Source organism: Artemia sp. Qi Xiang Cuo, chromosome 14, assembly GCF_049724085.1.
Source record: "Artemia sp. Qi Xiang Cuo chromosome 14, ASM4972408v1, whole genome shotgun sequence".
Taxonomy (NCBI): domain Eukaryota; kingdom Metazoa; phylum Arthropoda; class Branchiopoda; order Anostraca; family Artemiidae; genus Artemia; species Artemia sp. Qi Xiang Cuo.
The window spans coordinates 16,854,383-16,876,148 of NC_142807.1; the positions used below are offsets into that span (position 1 = coordinate 16,854,383).

General features: G+C 38.4%; 1 protein-coding gene across 8 annotated transcripts in view; it reads right to left on the reverse strand.

Annotated features, from left to right (window-relative positions):
- Positions 1–21,766, reverse strand: part of sbm (L-type amino acid transporter sobremesa) — a 301,361-nt gene that overhangs the window by 202,813 nt on the left and 76,782 nt on the right. Inside the window, exon 1 of one of the 8 annotated variants that reach the window (XM_089100816.1) lies at positions 10,216–10,283. The exons of the other annotated variants lie outside the window; for them this stretch is intronic. Coding sequence (XP_088956942.1) covers positions 10,216–10,246 — 31 coding nt within the window. The 5' untranslated portion in view covers positions 10,247–10,283. Of the gene's footprint in view, positions 1–10,215; positions 10,284–21,766 lie in introns of those variants that run through there. 8 annotated transcript variants of the gene reach the window in all.

Sequence of the window (21,766 nt, forward strand, 5' to 3'; positions counted from 1 at the left end):
GTGCTAGAGGTAGTAGTAGTAGTAGTAGCAGGTATATTATTAGTACTGGTTGTAGTAGCAGTAGTAGTAATATCCACATAGTGCCTTTCGGTTAGTTCAAAATCTCTCTCAACACACCCTAGAAGAATCAGCTTAATATTCTGTGCTGTTCCTGAGATACTGCTCATACACCGTTTTGCCAGCTTGAAAGCACATAGCCTGTTTTGATTTGGTCCAACAGTAATAGTAGTGTGCACGTATTTATTTTGGTCAACTGATCATCCCTCTCATCATTCCCTGAAAGTTCCAACTTAATACCATAAGTTGTTCCTCAGCTACACTCTTTCGACAACTTACATGTATATAGTGTGTTTTGATTTAGTTGAAACTCCCCCTAAACATTCCCTGAAAGTTTCACCTTAGTACCATCAGTCTTAGTAGTGACAGAAATCGTATTAGCAGTAGTAGTGGTAGTAGTAGTCTACACAAAGTGCCTTTTGATTAGCTCAAAATCCCCCCAACATGCCCTGAAAATTTCAACGTAATGCTCTGAGCCGTTGCTAAGATATTTCTGATACACCCTTTTGACAACTTGTATCCACATAGTGTGTTTTAATTTAGTTCAAATTCCCCCTCAATATTTCATGAAATTACCACCTTAATACCCTTAGCCTTAGTAGTAGTTACGATAGAAATAGCAGTTGTGATAGTCGCAGCAGTAGTACTAGCAGTAGCAGAAGTAGTAGCGGGAACATATTACCTTTAGGTCAATTGATAATCCCCCTCATCATCCCCTGAAAGTTTCACTTAATGCTCCAAACCATTCTTATGATAGCCCTTTTGACAATCTGCCTGCACATAATGTGTTTTAACTTAGTAGTCAAGGACCCTCGACAAAGAAAGATCGCTAGAAAATAGTTACTAGGATACAACGAGTTGAAGAAGGTTTGAATATGGAATCTAGGGCAGAAACAAGCGCTGAAAACGAATATCTGGTGGCGCATTTAAAATTCCTTGCGCCAATGACAAAAAGGTCGTATCTGCAGAAACAGGGAAAAAACAAAGATTGGGTATGTTTTTATTCTGGGGAGTTTTTTTTGAGCATTTTGTCTGGTAGAATATCTCTCCCTGAGTGTAATTTCAGATCCAATTCCACTAATGAGGGATTTCAAGAGTAGAGGGGGAGTATTATATCTCTACTCTACTTTTCACATCTACCTTGCTTTAATTTGCACTTGCAAGCATTAAGAATTTGCGAATTCTTCAACTGATCGAGATTAGCGTGAAATAGCTATACTCTGTCATATACTAAGTATTTTTGCAAGTTCTCTCCCCTCCTCCCACTCTAACTCCCTCGATTTGATCCGGATCTTTTCGCGCTTGGACTCCCTCTTTGCGCTACACTTATGTACCGAGCTGAAATTTCACGGGAGCGCTACCTAGCAATGCGATCTCATTACACGAACATCAATATATTAACTTTGTTGATAATCGAAGATTTTAAAGCCAACAAAGGACTAAAATTGCCTGTTGAGTAAAATAGTTAGTGTTAAGTGAAGTAATGTTCTTCAAAGATCTAAAAATTCCGACAATTTTGCTGTTGTTGTTGAAGCAGTCAAGGAGAAACTAGAGCTTTTATCTCCATGGCTGCATAAATTTGAAAGCTTTCGTGACAGTAATCAAAATCTCAAGTTTTGGAAGCAGTACGAGAAGACGATGATTGTGTTCTGGCAGTTCCATCATGGTGACCTCTCTGACTGTAGGTCTGACCTCCTTCTAGATGCCAAGTTAATGCTACCCTTCATTGTAGCTGCAGGCCATAACAAGTATGCCAAGTTTCTGATACAGTACATCTTGGAGACGAGGAACCTGCCAGATGAAGTGCAAGACTTATTTGAAAGAGGCCTATTCAATGTGAAAAGGCGACCAGGCTCGTTTAACCTTGTGCCACCGGATAAGACTGTTGAATCCACCATAAATCTTGATTCTAAAAGAAATTCTAGTCTGGTTGGTGCTACAACAAGCCAGTTAGCAGTCGCAAAGTGGATTAATACCCTACCTTTTGTTGCCTCAGTTTCGTCTGCTTTGTATAACCTTATTAATATGGATGAAACTTCAGAGTTTGATTCTCCGCATCACGAAGATAGCTCAAAATTTAAAGAAAAGCAGATTATCCTAGTAAAAACGGCTGTGTCCGTATTGCACTGCCGCACAGAACCCTTTCTTATGAATTTGATAACCAATGAGCAGGCCAGTCCATCGATTCCGAGCTCCTTAATTGCAGCTGAGGACCGAGGACTTGAAACTGTAGCCAAGTATGTCAAAGGGATGAAAAAGCCTTTACAAAAGTTAAAGTAACCCCAATGGATATTGCTTCAAGAAAATCAGGATAAAAAAACGAATGCCGTTGGACAAAGCGCATTTTTTTCAGAGCTTATGACAGTGAATAGAATCCTGAGTGGGATAGACTCTAGCACTAACAGTGAACTGAAGCAGCTTAAAAATATTCTGATCTTTGAACTCGTTTCATATGCTCCTTCAATTTTCGAGCCCAGTGATTCTACGTTGGTGCTTCGAAGTAGTGTTAAGTCTACTGTGCTAGACTTTCTGAGAGGCCAGTGGCTTGCGTGATTGGCCTGAAAACCCGAACTTCGAAGAGAAACGTTGCTTGTATGGGCGTGAAGCCTTTGTTATCAACTTCATGCCACTGGCTTACAAAAAACCATCAGCTGAACATGAAACCGTCGAAATCTATGCCATTGCAGTTGCTTAAAGCCGTGTTGAAAGGGATACCTGAAACAGCAAGTGAATTTCATATCGTGGGTGACAGGTATGATGGACTGTTTGGTCACACTGATCCAAGCGGTGGCAGTATATATCTGAAGGACAACTGATCAGGACTGCAGTGTGTGTCACCAGTTACGTGGCCGATGCTCGACAGTCTACTCCTTTTCGACGAGATAAAAATTGGAAACTGGACAAAGATTGTTGCAAATACAAAGAGCAAAGCAAATTTGATGAAAGCAATTTATGAAACATGGGAAGCAAAAGGACTTGACTATATAAGCAGCTTAAGCACTGCTGACATCTTTCGAGTGTGGCTGTCTGGAGGATTTCAAGACAGGATGAGAGCTGTATGTTTAAGTCATGATGTTGATCTCCTCAGTTTCGAGGAATTTCTATGTAGCACACATGAGGAAGCGGACACCAGAATGGGTATGCACGTTGCCTTTTGCTTCAGAAACGGCTTTGAAAGGATGACTGTTTATGCTAATGATACTGATATAGTTGTGATGCTAGTTGTGATATTCGTCTCCTTAAGATTTTTCCTGACATATGTTGAAGCAAATTTTGAACTCCCTGGCGTTCATTCATAGCATTTCGGGTTGTGACATAACGAGTTACTTTTTCTCCAAGGGAAAACGAACATTCTTAGCGTCCGCCAAGAAAAGCAGTCTGTACACGGAGATTCCATGTGCAATACAGAAGTTGAGAGATGAAACCTTCACGAAAGCCAGTATGCTTTCTTTCAAGATACTGCAAGAAAGGTGATAATCAGTTCTTATGGAAAGGGATCCTTATCAGTATTTTCTCAGTGATTTACGAGCACACTTGTACATTCGTAAGAAGGAACTAAAAGCAATGCCTCCTACAGAGGGGGCGTTAGTGGATCATTGTAAGCGTGCTTACTATCAGCTTGCAATCTGGAATGCCTCATTTGCAAGACCATGTCTGCCAAGCCCTTTGAGTTATGGATGGCAATTTTCTGGACAAGATGTTGTTCTTGTAGTTTCGAGCGCTTCCTCGCTTCCGTCGGAATATTCACAACTCTTTTGTGGGTGTAGGAAAAGGTGCACCAACAAACTGTAAATGCCTTCCTCGGTTTTGTGATGTTTTGTATGCTTTTGCCGTAAAGTGTGATAATTCGCCCGAAGAAGTGTAACACATGCGTAATTGGTGGTAATTTTCATTAGATTCTTTTTCTTTCTCTTTTTTTTTTTTCATTAAAAGCTCTATTTATGCAGCTACTTTTTTTATTTTGGACATACTTATGTCGAGGCTAGGATTCAATATCTGTGCACTTAAATTTATTCCATGTGGCTTCTGTTTTCACACCATTAACAGAATGGAGTTACAAAGGTGTTGTCACCTTCCTGTGCAGCTCCAATTGCTCTGTTCCTCCCCTTTTGAATATAACTCTAATGCAAGTAAAGGAAAGTTGGTTTCCGGTGTCACCACTTAGGTATGTTTTAATAATGTCCAGTTAGGAAGCTAGATCTGATTATGCTCATGAATTTTTTTCTTTTCTCTCTCGGTATCTTATTCTGTTTCACATTCTAAGTTCAAACTTCTCATCTAGGTCGAAAAACAGAAAATATAGCTAATGACGTCATTGATTATGCAAATTAGTTGGTATCTCCTTTGGCGCAGAAAATTTTCGTTGCACCCGCCTATATTCGTTTCAGCAACCAATTCTGCCCCTGGTAAATTCCTCAAACCTTCTTCAGCTCGTTGAAGCCTGTGATGTTTGAATTTCGTTGGCTGGGTCCTTGACTATAGATCAACTTTCCCCTCAATATTCCTTGAAATTTTCACTTTCATGCACTCAGCCTTAGTATTGGTAGGAGAAATAATAGTAGCAGTAGGAGTTATTAATAGTAGTAGTTGCTGTATTAGTAGTGGCAGTAACAGCAGTAGCAGCATTGCATATATTGTCTTTTGGTCAGTTGAGCATCCCCATCGTCATGCCCTGGAAGTTTTGACTTAATACGCTAAGCCATTCCTAAGATATTGCTGATACACCTTTTTCACAACCTGTATGCACACAGTGTGTTTTGATTTAATTCAAAGTCCCCCTCAAAATTTTCATATTAATATCCTCAGCCTTAATATTAGTCCTAATAGAAGTAGTAGTTGTAGTAGCAGTAGTAGTGGTGGTGTAGTTTTAGTAGTAGTAGTATTAGTAGCGAGCACCTATTACCTTTTGGTTAATTGATCCCCATCCCTATCATCATTCCCTAAAAGTTCCAACTTAATACCCGAAGTCATTTCTGAGATACGCTATTTGGCAACTTGCATGCACATAGCGGTTTTTGATATACTTCAGCAGTCCCCTAAACATTCCCTGAAAGCTTTACTCGAATGCATTTGACCTTCTTGGAAAGCAAAGGTCAAACATGACCGCTTTCCCCGATTAAAATACTATATTTATATAATGGGCAAATTGCATAAATTGTTGCCCTTGCCCCAAAGAAGGAAGCTTTAGAAGGAAGCTTGGCTGCCTTCTAATGATTTTAGACCCTTAAAAAAGCAATAGCACTTTCAATTTTCCATCGAACGAACCTCTTCCAAAGTTACTTCGACAACAACTTCCGTATGAAGTGCCATGGTGAAAAAAAACAAAAAAAACAAGCCAAGTGGTATTTAATACCAAAAATAATAAGAGCCAAGTGTGCTCTATAGCCCAATTGGCTCTTTACATAGGCAGCGGTTTTGCGCTGTCTATGAAACCCATTTGAGCACAACAGTTAATACTACGTAATTTGGGTCCATTGCCTTTGAGGCTGCAGGAATTACATCTACCCAGGGGGACATTTGTTGGACCTTTCAACCATCCTGAACTAATTGGCTGCTTTAAATTTCGATATTATACTTCGGGGTTTACAGAGGGTGCAGAAGGGGGTGAAAAGAGCACGGGGAGAAGTCTAGTTGCTCTTTAATCACTTTTGACTCTTAAAAGAACATTTGAAGCTCCAATTTTTATCGAATGAGCCCTCTTCTAAATTTCTAAAACAACAGCTTCTATGCGTGGGGATTGATGAAAAATAACGTACAGGGGATATTTGGCTTTTTATTAAGGTGAGGCTACGCGTGACCTCTGATCTTATTAAAATACTAGCCTTCTATGCAGCTAAAATACCTCAAGTTCAGACAAATATCTAATCGAGTCTTTCATTTTTTAGTTGTATAAGATCATGTTGTATTGACAATTTAAGTCAATAAAGTCCCCTACTGAAATGTTTGCTGTTTTGCAGCTATATAATTGAATACTTCAAAATTAAAAGAAAAACAATTATTTCTCTAAAATAATCATACTGACCACAGTATTTTAATTTTGATCCTAAAATTAATGTATAAAAACTAATCAGTTTTCCCTCAGTGATTTACGAGTACACTTGTACCCTCGTAAGAAGGAACTGAAAGCAATGCCTCCTACAGGGGGAGCGTTTGTGGAACATTGTAAGCGTGTTTAGTATCAGCTTGCAATCTGGAATGCCTCATTTGCAAGACCATGTCTGCCAAGCCCTTTGAGTTATGGATGGCAATTTTCTGGACAAGATGTTGTTCTTGTAGTTTCGAGCGCTTCCTCGCTTCCGTCGGAATATTCACAACTCTTTTGTGGGTGTAGGAAAAGGTGCACCAACAAACTGTAAATGCCTTCCTCGGTTTTGTGATGTTTTGTATGCTTTTGCCGTAAAGTGTGATAATTCGCCCGAAGAAGTTTAACACATGCGTAATTTGTGGTAATTTTCTTTAGATTGTTTTTCTTTCTCTTTTTTTTTTTTCATTAAAAGCTCTAATTCTGAAGCTACTTTTTTTATTTTGGACGTACTTCTGTCGAGGCTAGGATTCAATATCTGTGCACTTAAATTTATTCCATGTGGCTTCTGTTTTCACACCATTAACAGAATGGAGTTACAAAGGTGTTGTCACCTTCCTGTGCAGCTCCAATTGCTCTGTTCCTCCCCTTTTGAATATAACTCTAATACAAGTAAAGGAAAGTTGGTTTCCGGTGTCACCACTTAGGTATGCTTTAATAATGTCCAATTAGGAAGCTAGATCTGATTGTGCTCATGAATTTTTTTCTTTTCTCTTTCGGTACCTTATTCTGTTTCACATTCTAAGTTCAAACCTCTCATCTAGGTCGAAAAACAGAAAATATAGCTGATGACGTCATCGATTATGCAAATTAGTTGGTATCTCCTTTGGCGCAGAAAATTTTCGTTGCGCCCGCCTATATTCGTTTTCAGCAACCAATTCTGCCCCTGATAAATTCCTCAAACCTTCTTCAGCTCGTTGAAGCCTGTGATGTTTGAATTTCGTTGGCTGGGTCCTTGACTATAGATCAACTTTCCCCTCAATATTCCTTGAAATTTTCACTTTCATGCACTCAGCCTTAGTATTGGTAGGAGAAATAATAGTAGCAGTAGGAGTTATTAATAGTAGTAGTTGCTGTATTAGTAGTGGCAGTAACAGCAGTAGCAGCATTGCATATATTGTCTTTTGGTCAGTTGAGCATCCCCATCGTCATGCCCTGGAAGTTTTGACTTAATACGCTAAGCCATTCCTAAGATATTGCTGATACACCTTTTTCACAACCTGTATGCACACAGTGTGTTTTGATTTAATTCAAAGTCCCCCTCAAAATTTTCATATTAATATCCTCAGCCTTAATATTAGTCCTAATAGAAGTAGTAGTTGTAGTAGCAGTAGTAGTGGTGGTGTAGTTTTAGTAGTAGTAGTATTAGTAGCGAGCACCTATTACCTTTTGGTTAATTGATCCCCATCCCCATCATCATTCCCTAAAAGTTCCAACTTAATACCCGAAGTCATTTCTGAGATACGCTATTTGGCAACTTGCATGCACATAGCGGTTTTTGATATACTTCAGCAGTCCCCTAAACATTCCCTGAAAGCTTTACTCGAATGCATTTGACCTTCTTGGAAAGCAAAGGTCAAACATGACCGCTTTCCCCGATTAAAATACTATATTTATATAATGGGCAAATTGCATAAATTGTTGCCCTTGCCCCAAAGAAGGAAGCTTTAGAAGGAAGCTTGGCTGCCTTCTAATGATTTTAGACCCTTAAAAAAGCAATAGCACTTTCAATTTTCCATCGAACGAACCTCTTCCAAAGTTACTTCGACAACAACTTCCGTATGAAGTGCCATGGTGAAAAAAAACAAAAAAAACAAGCCAAGTGGTATTTAATACCAAAAATAATAAGAGCCAAGTGTGCTCTATAGCCCAATTGGCTCTTTACATAGGCAGCGGTTTTGCGCTGTCTATGAAACCCATCTGAGCACAACAGTTAATACTACGTAATTTGGGTTCATTGCCTTTGAGGCTGCAGGAATTACATCTACCCAGGGGGACATTTGTTGGACCTTTCAACCATCCTGAACTAATTGGCTGCTTTAAATTTCGATATTATACTTCGGGGTTTACAGAGGGTGCAGAAGGGGGTGAAAAGAGCACGGGGAGAAGTCTAGTTGCTCTTTAATCACTTTTGACTCTTAAAAGAACATTTGAAGCTCCAATTTTTATCGAATGAGCCCTCTTCTAAATTTCTAAAACAACAGCTTCTATGCGTGGGGATTGATGAAAAATAACGTACAGGGGATATTCGGCTTTTTATTAAGGTGAGGCTACGCGTGACCTCTGATCTTATTAAAATACTAGCCTTCTATGCAGCTAAAATACCTCAAGTTCAGACAAATATCTAATCGAGTCTTTCATTTTTTAGTTGTATAAGATCATGTTGTATTGACAATTTAAGTCAATAAAGTCCCCTACTGAAATGTTTGCTGTTTTGCAGCTATATAATTGAATACTTCAAAATTAAAAGAAAAACAATTATTTCTCTAAAATAATCATACTGACCACAGTATTTTAATTTTGATCCTAAAATTATTTTTTTATATAATCTTCTAAACTGAAATTAATTTCGTTGATTTTCACATATCAAGACTGAAACCAATATTCAGAGCATGTCAACTGCATGATACAAAAGGATCAACACAACGTTTCACAGGGCTGCTATTTCATTTCATTTCAACTATTTTAATTTCAAGTATTTCATTTCAATTAATAATTCAATTCCTTGTTTTTTATCTTCTCATAAGAGAAATCTGAAAAATGTTTCCAGATACACTTAAACACTGTTGTACAGATCAACAATAAAAAATTATCGATGCTTCATACCCTAAAAATATAATATATTGTAGCACAATGCTGCAATATTTTCAGATCCTTAGCTGAGTCAGTGTTCTGTGTCAGATCCTAAGCAATATTCCCTTCATACCACCCCTCCGCAGGTGCAAAGAATAGATTTGTTGTAACAGTGTGTTTGTAATATTGCTTAGCTTCTATTTCTGGAGATTCACCTTTCCGTCTTTGTTCATGTCTTAAACTTTTATTTTAAGACTTTTTATTATAAGACTTGTGCAGTTTTTATGCACAAGTCTTCCTAGTCTTTGAAAGTCTATTGCTGCACAAAGCTATATAAGAGCAACACAGCCAAAATCTGTGTCAGTGTCTTAGCTTGAAATAGGGTGTTCTGTTTCTTACTTTAATCCTATCTCTTAAATTCTATTCTTAAATTTAGTGTTTGAGCATCCCTTTTTTAAGAAATCAACTAATTAGAGCACAAAGCTACACGAGAACAACAAAACTCGAGTCTATATCAATGTCTTAGCAATATTCACTTCAAATTAATCACTCCTCGAGTGCGGAATACCTTCGTTGAAATAGTGCGTTCTAGTTCCTCACGTTCCTTGGTTCACGATATACACACGCGTGCAGTTTATGACCCTCCCTTGTCTTAACGATCAACTAATTTGAACACAAAGCTACATATTAGCCGCATTCACTTCAAAACGATAACTCTTCGAGTGCGAAACACCTTCGTTGAAACAGTTTGTCCTGGTTTCTCACGTTCCTTGGTTCAAGATATGCACACGCGTGATGTTTTTAAGCCTCTCTTGTCTTAAAAAACAAACCAAAAACTACTTAGAGCACAAGGCTAAGTGAGGACAACATAGCCCAAATCTGTGTCATTGTCTTAGGAATATTTACTTCAGAGTGATCACTCCACGAGTTTGCCAAATGCTTTATTGGAAATAGTGCGATCTTATTCTTTCTTAAATTCAATTTCTTAATGATTTTCATAGAACGGAGGGCCATTTGCAACATCAATTGAGGGGAAGGGGAACATTTTCCTTCTGTGTTTTCCCTTCCCCCTGTATTCTGAAAATATCTTGGAGAGGGGGGTAATTTCATTAAAAAGTACCTTATTTTTAGTACCTTATTAAACGACAAACTTGCCAACCCTATGTTTAAAAAAATTCAGAAATTGACGCCACTGACGGCCATAAGGTAAATCTTGGAGGAAATCATTTGATTTTCCCTGATAAATACGCAAGTAAACTAAGGAACATCGATCATCGTCTTACCATTATGATAGAAGAATCCATTTTGAACCATTTCTGGCAGGGACTGTTCCCTTTCATAAACTAGACAGGAAAAGTCTTGAAAATAGTCGATAGAGGAGTCAAAAACTTTGATGATGCGCGAGGAAAAGTTTTGGCAGTAGTCTCGGGAAACTAATTTTGACCGGGAATAAACCACGTGACGAGAATCATCAAACATTAAACAAGAAATGTCCAGCTGAAATGATAGTCCTATGCAAGGACTTTTTGAAATCTACTGTCAAATCATGTACAATAGACTCCGGCAGTACGCAGCATTTGATGCCAATGCATATATACCTATATATATATATATATATATATATATATATATATATATATATATATATATATATATATATATATATATATATATATATATATATATATATATATATATATATATATATATATATATATATACACGATGCCAACATATGTATATATTGAAAAGTACATTGTTATCAAAAAATAAAAGGTCGTATACTCGAACAAGATCAATTTTACATTCCATCTGTAAAGGCACTTTAGAAGCTGTCTAAATGTATCTTGATGATTGTGGAAATAATTCAGCTGATTTTAAGTTTTTCATGGTGTGTTTTCTGAAATACTTTAAAACTAAATATTAGTGTTGAAAAAAACCTTCATGCATGATTATTATTTTGTGCTTGAGAATATGTTTAAACGTATTTGACTTTAACTTTCTTACAAACCTGAAATATTGCTTTAAATAAACTAAACATCGGACTTAGCAATACTTTTACACACCCTGGCTTTACTGGTACTAGTAACATCTTGCCGTAAAAAGCCGCTTGTGGCTAACTTCTCACCTAAGGCCCTCAGATGGAAGCCCAACTCCTGTTTGGCGTAATCCCTGTTTTAAGTTTGAATTAACTAGTAATTTAATTTTATCCGCTTTCAGATTCATTCAATCATCTATAGTATCTGTTACCTTTGTGTTTGACGTAATTAGTTATTTTAATTTTTGTCGGTGTTGACTTTTACTTATTCATTAATAACAATTTCTGTTCGTTTTAGGTTAGAATAAAAAACTTTTGTTTTTTTTTTACTGAAAAAAGAAGCAACATTAGAACTCCAAACGAACAGAAATTATTCAGTATATGAGGGGGGCTGCCCTTCCTCAATGCCCCTCTCTTCACGCTAAAGCTTTTTAAGAACTTTCAAAAAAGGTTCTGATTCTAATTGAAAGACCCTTGTGTTTCAGGAATCATTCTTACAGAATTTAGACAAAATATCGAATTTCAGCGTAAAGAGCATGGTATTGAGGAGGGTTAGCCACCCTCGTATACGGAATAATTTCTGTTCGTTTTAATGCTTCTCCTTACTTTCAGTATAAAAAACTTTTTTTTTAATTTAATTTCTGATAATTTTTCAAGCAATCTCAGGAAATCCTCAATCTGTGGAAAATCCCCCCATAAAAATTCTCATAGAAAGCTCCTACCACATAATGTTCTTCCACCACGAAATTACCCTCGCACGATTCTATCCTCGCTGCAAATTCCCTCAGAAAATTTCTTGCTTGCGATTACGCCTGAAAAATACTCCTTAGCCTACTTTCAATTGAAGAAAAATTTGTTTTTATTTAATTTCTTACCCTTTTTAAGGTATTGGGAAAGCCCCCCCCCCTGTGTGGAAAATATTTCCCCTAATGTAAAGTTTTTCCTGCAAAAAATTTCCCCATGGAGAATTTCTCCCGTAGGATATTCTCCCTCCCCCTCCACTTAAAAATCCACCAGATAATTCCAACTCTGCGGGAAATTTCCCCCGAACACTTCTCCCCAAGCATCTCCACATGTAAAATGGGGTTGCCAGCGAAATAATAAGACAAATAAAATGAATTTGGATACGAAATCTGGTAAATTCGCCCCGTGTAAAATTTCCCCTGAAAACTTCACTCCCGGAAACTTCCATCGAAATGAAAAATTCGGGAAGGCGTCAGGACATCGATACGTCAGGACCACTTCAGGACATCGACAAAATCCGTCATAATATCGACAAAAATCCGTCAGAACCACTAACCGTCTTGACATCGACTGTCATAACATCGACGCGTCAGTTCATCGACAGTCAGAATCGCTACCCGTCAGAACACCGACAGTCATAACATCGACGCGTCAGGACATCGACAAAATCCGTCATAACATCTAAAATTTTAAGGGGGGAAAAGGTACCTAGGTTAGGTGAGGTCAAGTATTTAATATATGCTATGCTTTACCCCCACCACCCTGATGTGCTAATATATAGCCGAGATTTGTTTCTAAACTGTCAAAGACATTTTTCCATACCTAGTGTGTTATTTTCCTTATTAATAGACCCTAAAGGGTTATACTATACTCACTTACCTTGGATTTTTATTGTGTTTGATTTGTTTCTAGTTGGTGATATATAAGTGTAATTCCCTAGAGATTTCAACGTGTCCTGATTTCGACTTTTCTTTGTCGCTATTGCCGCTCCGAAGTTTCCAATATATTTTCTTTTGGGCGAATTTGAAAAATCAGCCAAAAAGTCGGCAGCCGAAAACGTTTGAAAAGTTTGTTTATCATATCCAAACTTCAGTGAAATTTCTTCAAAAATCCACCAACAGAACAGAGATTTGAAGATTGTGTGATTTAAATGTGTTTGTCTAATTAGGCTAAACTTACAAGACCTCTGTCAAGAGATTTAGATAGTAAATGACTTCAGCATAGGCTTCAGTCTAGTCAAGGTTACTTTGCTGAATTTCATCGGCTGTCGAGTGAGGATTGGTTGTCTGAAGAATTATCTGGATCTAAAATCAAATTCTTTTGAAGAATTTTCCATGCAAAGCGAGCCGCGAAATAATATTCCCGATAGGTAAACGTACACAGGTTGTAAGCAGAAGAGGGGCGGGTGCCTGCCGCAAGAGCCGTACGTACCTGCTGGTATTTAGTTACCCTTAAATTGCGGGGAATAGGTGAGCAGGTCCCGACGCTTCCCTTATACTTGTGTACGCTATCCAAAAATTGCGTTGAATGCTGTGACGTGAGCAATGGAGACTCTCGTACGCAATGCTGTACTGAATTTTCTCACGCGATCCATGCAAGCGGGGAACAAAATTGAAAGCATTGTTAAACGAGCTGTGGAATTATTTGATCATGCTGAAATTCTTAGTGCGAAGGAGAAACTTATCCCGCTTGCCAATGAGATTGGTTATGATTACGTCTATCGGAAAACGGCAAACGATTCTGATAACGTGATGGAAATGGCAAAAATCCTAGCCCTTTGCGCTAAAGAGAAAAAGCCCTTGCATACTTTCGTAATTTTTGATCCGCAGGAAGTGCCCACCTGCCCTGATGAGGTCAGTGCCTGCGTGAGAATAAAAGTAAACGAGATGTGTCGAAAGTTTGATGCCGGATTAGGGGCTATCGCGGATAAGATCAAACTTGCATCTGAACAATGTGCTCAGCAGCTCGCCGGGGTATCGCAGCATTTTACTACCATAAGCGACGCTATTTCCCAGGGCTCACCAACTCCCCGTTCAGCAGCGAATCCGCCATCAAAGCCACTTTACTCGGTGGTTGTGAAAGCAAACGATATGCCGCCTGAGTTAACGTCCCCACAATCCCGGAAAGACTTCATTGCAAAGGTTTGCCCTAGCGACGTAAGCTCCGATTCTCTTACTCTGAAACGTAACAACGATGAATGGAAGATTCTTGTCCAGTCTCGAGATGCCGCTACCCAACTTGCAGAAGCAATGAAAAGGAAGAACATAACCACTAAAGTCAAAGGTCCCCAGTTTGTCGGTATCATGAAAAGAGTACCCTCATCAGTTAGCGAGAGTGAACTCTGTCAAATTGCTGGTTGCGACAAAGTGGCGCAATGCGGATCTACGAGAGCGTTCAAGTTATTCTATGCAAGTCGACAAACACTTGAAAACGCTATCGCGAACCCGCTGAAGATTTGTTTAGAACTGTTCAGGATTGAAGAGTTCCGCTTCCTACCGAGGAGGTGTTTCAAGTGCCATGCTGTTGGTCATTTAGCAGCTGACTGTTCGCAACCAGAAAGGTGTTCGCGCTGCGGTGGCGATGGTCACAGCTCTAGTAATGACAACCCATGTAGTAATCCGCAAAAATGCCTAAACTGCGGCTCTAGTAGACACTCTTGCTACCATGCTGCTTGTCCCTTTAACAAAGCCCAGCCTAACACTAGCACGTAAATGGAAAATCGAATATTCTGCTGGAATATGAACGGTAAAGTGTTGGACAGAATCCCCCTTCTAACTGACCTTTCTAAAGAATATAACTGTATTTGCATACAGGAGCACTTTCTGACCGATGATAGTGTAAACCTTCTAAAGTTTTCCTCGGATTTGCATTACCTCGTTCAACCTGCGCGAAGATCTGGGACTCGGGGTCGTCCCTCTGGTGGCCTAGCCATAATCACGCGCTCTAACTCGGGGCCCCCAGTGTGTGTCGAGCAGAATGAATGGTTCCAAGCTGCCAAAATGCATGGCGTGTTTTTCGTAAATGTTTATTTACCAACCAACTACAATGACATCGCTTCAGAAAAGAAGTTTGCAAAAGCATGCCAGAAGCTCGGAAAGTGCCTCCTCAGTTTAGTCCAGAAATCATGCCCTGTTATAATTCTTGGTGACTTTAACTGCAATCTCGACGATCATTCCTGCCCTCGGGCTGTACTATTGCTGAACGCCTTACCAAGCGGATTTGAAGTTGCTAAGAAGGATAAGTGCTATTCCTATATCAGTACCGCAAAAACCGTCTCAAATCTTGATCATGTAGTAACTTACAAACTGGACCTAGAGTCAGTCTCGGTTGGATCTGACGGTGCCTATTCGGATCATTTACCTCTCTCTTTTGCAATACCAGCCGTCAGTCCCCAGTGTGCTCCAAAAACCAAGCCTGAGCCAGCACGTGATTGGAAAAAAGTAGTCCGTGAGCAGTTCCAGCTCAATTGTGAACAAATTTTGAAGAAAATTAAAGTGCCTTTCCACCTCCTACAGTGGGATTGTGGCCTAACAAAAAGCGAGATACGCCTGCAACTGAACATGTATTTCTACGAAATTTGCCACTCCTTGAGAGTAGCTGAAAGGATTGCTGTCCCATTACGTAGCGTCCGACGTGGGTCGCGAGTGAAAGGATGGGCCTCTAACAGTGAGCTTGTGAAGGCACGAGCAGCTGCCAAATTCTGGCTGGGGGTTTGGCACGAGTGCGACCGGCCAAGAAGCGGGGTAGTCAATGAATTGCGGGTTTATACAAAACGGCGGTTCGCGAAAGAGCTACGAAAACATCGTAGTAGCCTCAAACGAGAAACAGTTTCAAAAATCATTGAAAACCCTAATTTGGTCTGGAAGCTCCGTGCCAGGCCTGTAGAAAGTACGGGACAAAATGCTAGTGATATAGATGAGGAAATATGGGTAGATTATTTTGCTGCTGAATTCTCCCCACCAGATGAAGTGAAAAATAAAAAGTTTAGCGAAGAGCTCGATCAGCTTATGACGAAAGAGCAGAATTACCTCGTGATTTCTAATGCGAAAATAACCCACCTTTGTCAAAAATTAAAGAAGAAATTATCCGCCGGTGCCGACCAAATTTGTGCTCTACACCTACTGAATGTTGGTCCAGTTCTATCGGAGCATTTAGCAATAGCTTACCAAATTATACTAACACATGGTCTTGTACCGGACATTTTCTGTTTAGGTGTGATCACTCCAGTTTTGAAAAAGGGTAAACCTGATCATGAACCATCGTCATATAGACCCATTACTGTATCATCTGTGTTTTGTAAGCTATTTGAAAAGCTCATAATTTCGGACATTAAAGCTAGTTGTAAAGTGCCTCCCCACCAGTTTGGATTCCAAGCTGGCTTAGGATGTGCCCATGCCTTGCATGTAGTTGCAAATGTTCTACTGGATGCCCACATTTCGAAAGAATGCCTAGCTATAGGAGAATATGATGTACGGCGGGCTTTTGATTCGGGTATCCATTCTCAGAATATGGTTGAGCTGAGAAAGTCCGGAGTTGACCGTGCTATTGTCAAACCCTTGAACGACATGTATAGTAGGCTTAAGGTCCGTATTAAACTGTCAGGTAAATTAAGTCGTAGGTTTGCTGTGGTGAAGAAAGGTATAAAACAGGGAGCCGTATCATCACCTGATCTATTCAACAACAGCATATCGACGACCCAGTCAAAAGTGGCCCCTTGCTGTATTTTTAAAGGCATTGACGTGTCCCTAGTTGGGTTTGCAGATGACCTTCTAAACTTTTCAAGAATTTTGTCTTCTTTGGAATCTAACTTTAAAATTTTGGAGATGGAGTATGATGAAATCGGGTTGAGTTTTAATGTGACAAAATGTGAAGTACTGTTATTTAACTGGAATGCCTCTCAACCCGAAATCCAACTAGGGTCACAGGTGGTCATGCCCTCTAAGTCAATTGTATACCTGGGTCTGCCGATCGGTGAAACTCTTCAGCATACACGAGCACTACTTGTAAAGCACATCGAGAAGAAGATCAGGTCAGCTTATGGAGCTTCGGTTTCCTCCAAGCGTAATCTAAATAGGTCGCTGCGTGCACAAATATTTGTTGCTGTTGCTTTACCCCATGTTCTTTACGTTTCGCCGTTATGGAAGTTACTTACAAATTCGAATAAAGTAACTATAAGAAGAATATTCTTCAGGTACCTCAAGTTCCTACTTGAGATTCCATTAAGAACAAGTAATTCTTACCTAATGAGGCGGTATTCAGTACCTGACCCATTTACTGCGGTGGAAGCGTGTCTTGAAAAGTACCGTGATAGAGTAGAAGCGAGTAACCACCAGTGGACTGCCATTCTTACATAGTTGTATTATAGTTCCTTCGTGATTATTTTCATTTCAAGAAGTTTCGTTGTGTTTTGTATGTGCGTTTTCTTCTCTTTTGTTTTTTATCCGTCTTTTGTTCAATTGTGACGGGTTTTTCCAATATATTTATTATTATTATTATTATTATTATATACTTATTACTATTATATACTTACAAATTTTTTTGTCGATGTTCTGACGTGTCGATGTTATGACTATCGACGTTATGACTGTCGACGTTCTGACGGATTTTGCTCGTCGATGAAATGATGTTTAGTGCTTGTGACGGTTATATGAAATGGTAGCATCCCGAAAAATTTACCCCGTAGAAAATATGTCCTCGAAAAATCTCCCTTCCCCTGAACAATATCGGTATACTTCCCTATAACAAATACTGTTTATAAACTATTGGCAAATCTCATAAATTATGGCCCCACCTCCAGTGGATCTGGGGGTCATGTCATCTCCAAAGACGTAATTATTGTACCTTTCAACTATACTGAACAAAATGGCTACCTCAAAATTTTGATTAGACGACTTTTGGAAAAAAGTGTGTGGAAGGTGGGTTAGTTTCCCTCCAATATTTTCGGTCACTTAAAAAGGGCACTAGAAATCGGAATTTTCGTTGGAATGAGCACTCTCCCGGTATTCTAGGACCATTGGTTCGATACGATCATCTCTGAGAAAAAAAAAACAAATGAACACGCATCCGTGATTTTTCGTCTGGCAAAAAATACAAAATTTCACATTTTTGCAGATAGGAGCTTGAAACCTCGACAGTATGATTTTCTGATATGCTAAATCTGAATTTCAATAAGATTCTTTGACTCCCCCCCCCCTCCACTTAAAAATCCACCAGATAATTCCAACTCTGCGGGAAATTTCTCCCGAACACTTCTCCCAAAGCATCTCCACATGTAAAATTGGGTTGCCAGCGAAATAATAAGACAAATAAAACGTATTTTGGATACAAAATCTGGCAAATTCCCCCCGTGTAAAAGTTCACTCCCGGAAACTTACATTGCAATGAAAAATTCGGGAAGGCGTCAGGACTTCGATACGTCAGGACCACTTCAGGACATCGACAAAATCCGTCATATCATCGACAAAAATCCGTCAGAACCACTAACCGTCTGGACACCGACAGTCATAACATCGACACTTCAGTTCATCGACAGTCACAATCGCTACCCGTCAGAACATTGACAGTCATAACATCGACATCTCAGGACATCGTCAAAATCCGTCATAACATCTAAAATTTTAAAACTTTAGTTTTTTGGGTTTTAGGGGGAAAAGGTACCTAGGTTAGGTGAGGTTACGTATTTAATATATGCTAGGCTTTATCCCCCCCCCTCTGATGCGCTAATATATAACCGAAATTTTCTTCTAAAATATTATACAATTACATAAACTTATAAATTTTTTTTTCAATGTCCTGACGTGTCGATGTTATGACTGTCGACGTTCTGACGGGTAGCGATTGTGACTGTCGATGTCCTGACGTGTTGATGTTATGACTGTCGACGTTCTGACGGATTTTCCTCGTCGACGAAATGACGTTTACTGCTTGTGGGGGTTAGATGAAATGGTAGCACCCCGAAAAATTCACTCCGTAGAAAATCTGTCCTCGAAAAATCTCCCCTCCCCTGAACAATGTCAGCATACTTCCCTATAACAAATACCATCTATAAGCAATTTTCTGATATGCTAAATCTGAATTTCAATAAGATTCTTTGACTCCGCCCCCCTCTCCACTTAAAAATCCACCAGATAATTCCAACTCTGCGGGAAATTTCTCCCGAATACTTCTCCCAAAGCATCTCCACATGTAAAATGGGGTTGCCAGCGAAATAATAAGACAAATAAAACATATTTTGGATATAAGATCTGGCAAATTCCCCCCGTGTAAAAGTTCACTCCCGGAAACTTACATTGCAATGAAAAATTCGGGAAGGCGTCAGGACTTCGATACGTCAGGACCACTTCAGGACATCGACAAAATCCGTCATAACATCGACAAAAATCCGTCAGAACCACAAACCGTCTGGACACCGACAGTCATAACATCGACACTTCAGTTCATCGACAGTCACAATCGCTACCCGTCAGAACATTGACAGTCATAACATCAACATCTCAGGACTTCGACAAAATCCGTCATAACATCTAAAATTTTGAAACTTTAGTTTTTGGGGTTTAGGAGGAAAAGGTTCCTAGGTTAGGTTAGATTACGTATTTAATATATGCTATGCTTTACCCCCACCCCCCTGATGTGCTAATATGTAGCCGAAATTTGTTTCTAAACTATTATATACTTATTACTTTTATGTAAACTTATAAATTTTTTTGTCGATGTCCTGACGTGTCGATGTTATGACTGTCGACGTTCTGATGGGTAGGGATTGTGACTGTCGATGTCCTGATGTGTCGATGTTATGACTGTCGACGTTCTGACGGATTTTCCTCGTCGACGAAATGACGTTTACTGCTTGTGAGGGTTAGATGAAATGGTAGCACCCCGAAAAATTCACTCCGTAGAAAATCTGTCCTCGAAAAATCTCCCCTCCCCTGAACAATTTCGGTATACTTCCCTATAACAAATACTATCTATAAGCGATTGGCAAATCTCAAAACTTATGGCCCGACCTCCAGTGGATCTGGGGGTCATGTCATCTCCAAAGACGTTATTATTATACCTTTCAACTATACTGAGCAAAATGGCTATCTCAAAATTTTGATCAGACAACTTTTGGAAAAAAGTGTGTGGCAGGTGGGTTAGCTGCCCTCCAATATTTTCGGTCACTCAAAAGGGCACTAGAAATCGAAATTTTTGTTGGAATGAGTGCTCTCCTGATATTCTAGGACCATTGGTTCGATACGATCATCCCTGAGAAAAGAAAAACAAATGAACACGCATCCGTGATTTTTCGTCTGGCAAAAAATACAAAATTCCACATTTTTACAGATAGGAGCTTGAAACCTCGACAGTATGGTTCTCTGATATGCTAAATCTGAATTTCATTAAGATTCTTTGACTCTTAGGGGTTGTTTCCCCATTTTTGAAATTCAGGCAAATTTTCTCAGGCTCGTAGTCTTTGATTGGTAACACTAAACTTAATGAATCTTATATATTTGGAATCAGGATAATAATCCGTTTTTTTTATATGGCTATTGTTATAAAAAAAATTTGGAGTTTTGGTTACTATTCACCCACGTCGCTGAGAGTTCTTTACCGCGAACTGTTTGAATAAAAACAAAATTCTAAACTATTCTTTTCTTTTTCTGTGAAAAAGACCATGTCAGTAAAAACAAACAGAAATTATTTAAAAAAAAAAAAATTCCTACAAAATTTTTCAAAGAAAAGCAAAATCAAAAATGAGCAAAAATAAAGTCAGATTATTTTCCGAACGTAAGACTACTACAAACCACCATCAATAAATAAATGAAACCCAAAACGAACAGAAATTACAATAAAGAATCGAGTCAAGGTTAAAAAGAGCACAAATTTACATGAGTATAAATGAAGACCATCTGAAGACCCGAACATAATTGGCACTTTGTTGAAAAACAATTCGTACTTTACTACATTTTAGATATTTTTGCTTTTTTAACTTTAATAAATATATATATATATATACATATATATATATATATATATATATATATATATATATATATATATATATATATATATATATATATATATATATATATATATATATATATATATATATATTAAACTGCTAATCCACGTTCATTTTTTTTATTTGTGGTAGTTTTACGCTTAGAAAGCTATTTGATTTAATTTCAATTCATTTTTGGCTTAATCTAGCTCTTTCCTTTTCTTTAAAAAAGTTTGTGGAAAAGGTTTTATTTTAATGAATCTTAGAGAAAAGTTTATGTCAACTTCCTGAGAAAATAAGGCAATTTTTCTTTATCAACAATATCAGTATATGTTTAACCAAGAGACTCAAACTTTAAATTTAAAAAGTAAATTAGGTTGATGAACTATTGATATTAGGTTGATGATCTAAGCTATAGAAAGATAGACCAGTTTTTTGTTTTTTTGGTGTTTTTTTATTGTGCATGACAATAACGCACCAGAACCTGCATTGGTAATTTTAACCTTAATAATCTTTAAATTTATATCTGTTTGTTTTTCAATTAACGTAAATTTATCTTATCTAAAGTGAAAGAATTTCTGAAACACTTTGATTAGTTGATAAAAAGAAAAAGGACCAATATACTGAATATGGTCTAAATTGCACGCAAAGATATCAACTTTCTATATAATATCTTACAAATGAATGCAACTTAAAGTTTATGCAAAATTTGAGTGACAACTTAAGCACATGGTTTACAACGCGTGCGTCTGCAAAATTTTTGTAAGTTTCCCACCTTGAAGCAGTTATCTCTTACTTAGTGTTAAGGGGCTTATACCTCGATTATGGACTCGTATCTATTTACATTTATCCTTTAATGGAGTTTCTTGTTCTGATCTCTGCCGTTCGGAATTCAACAGATTGTTAAGAATCATCAAGTACCCCTCTCGACGATAATCATCAGAAATTAATTTCCAAAATTAATCAATATAAGGGGAGGGGGCTACCCCCCCTTAACCTTTCACTCATTACGCTAAAGCTCTTAAGAGCCTTAAAAAGTTTCTCATTGGAATTAAACGGCACCTGTGTTTGA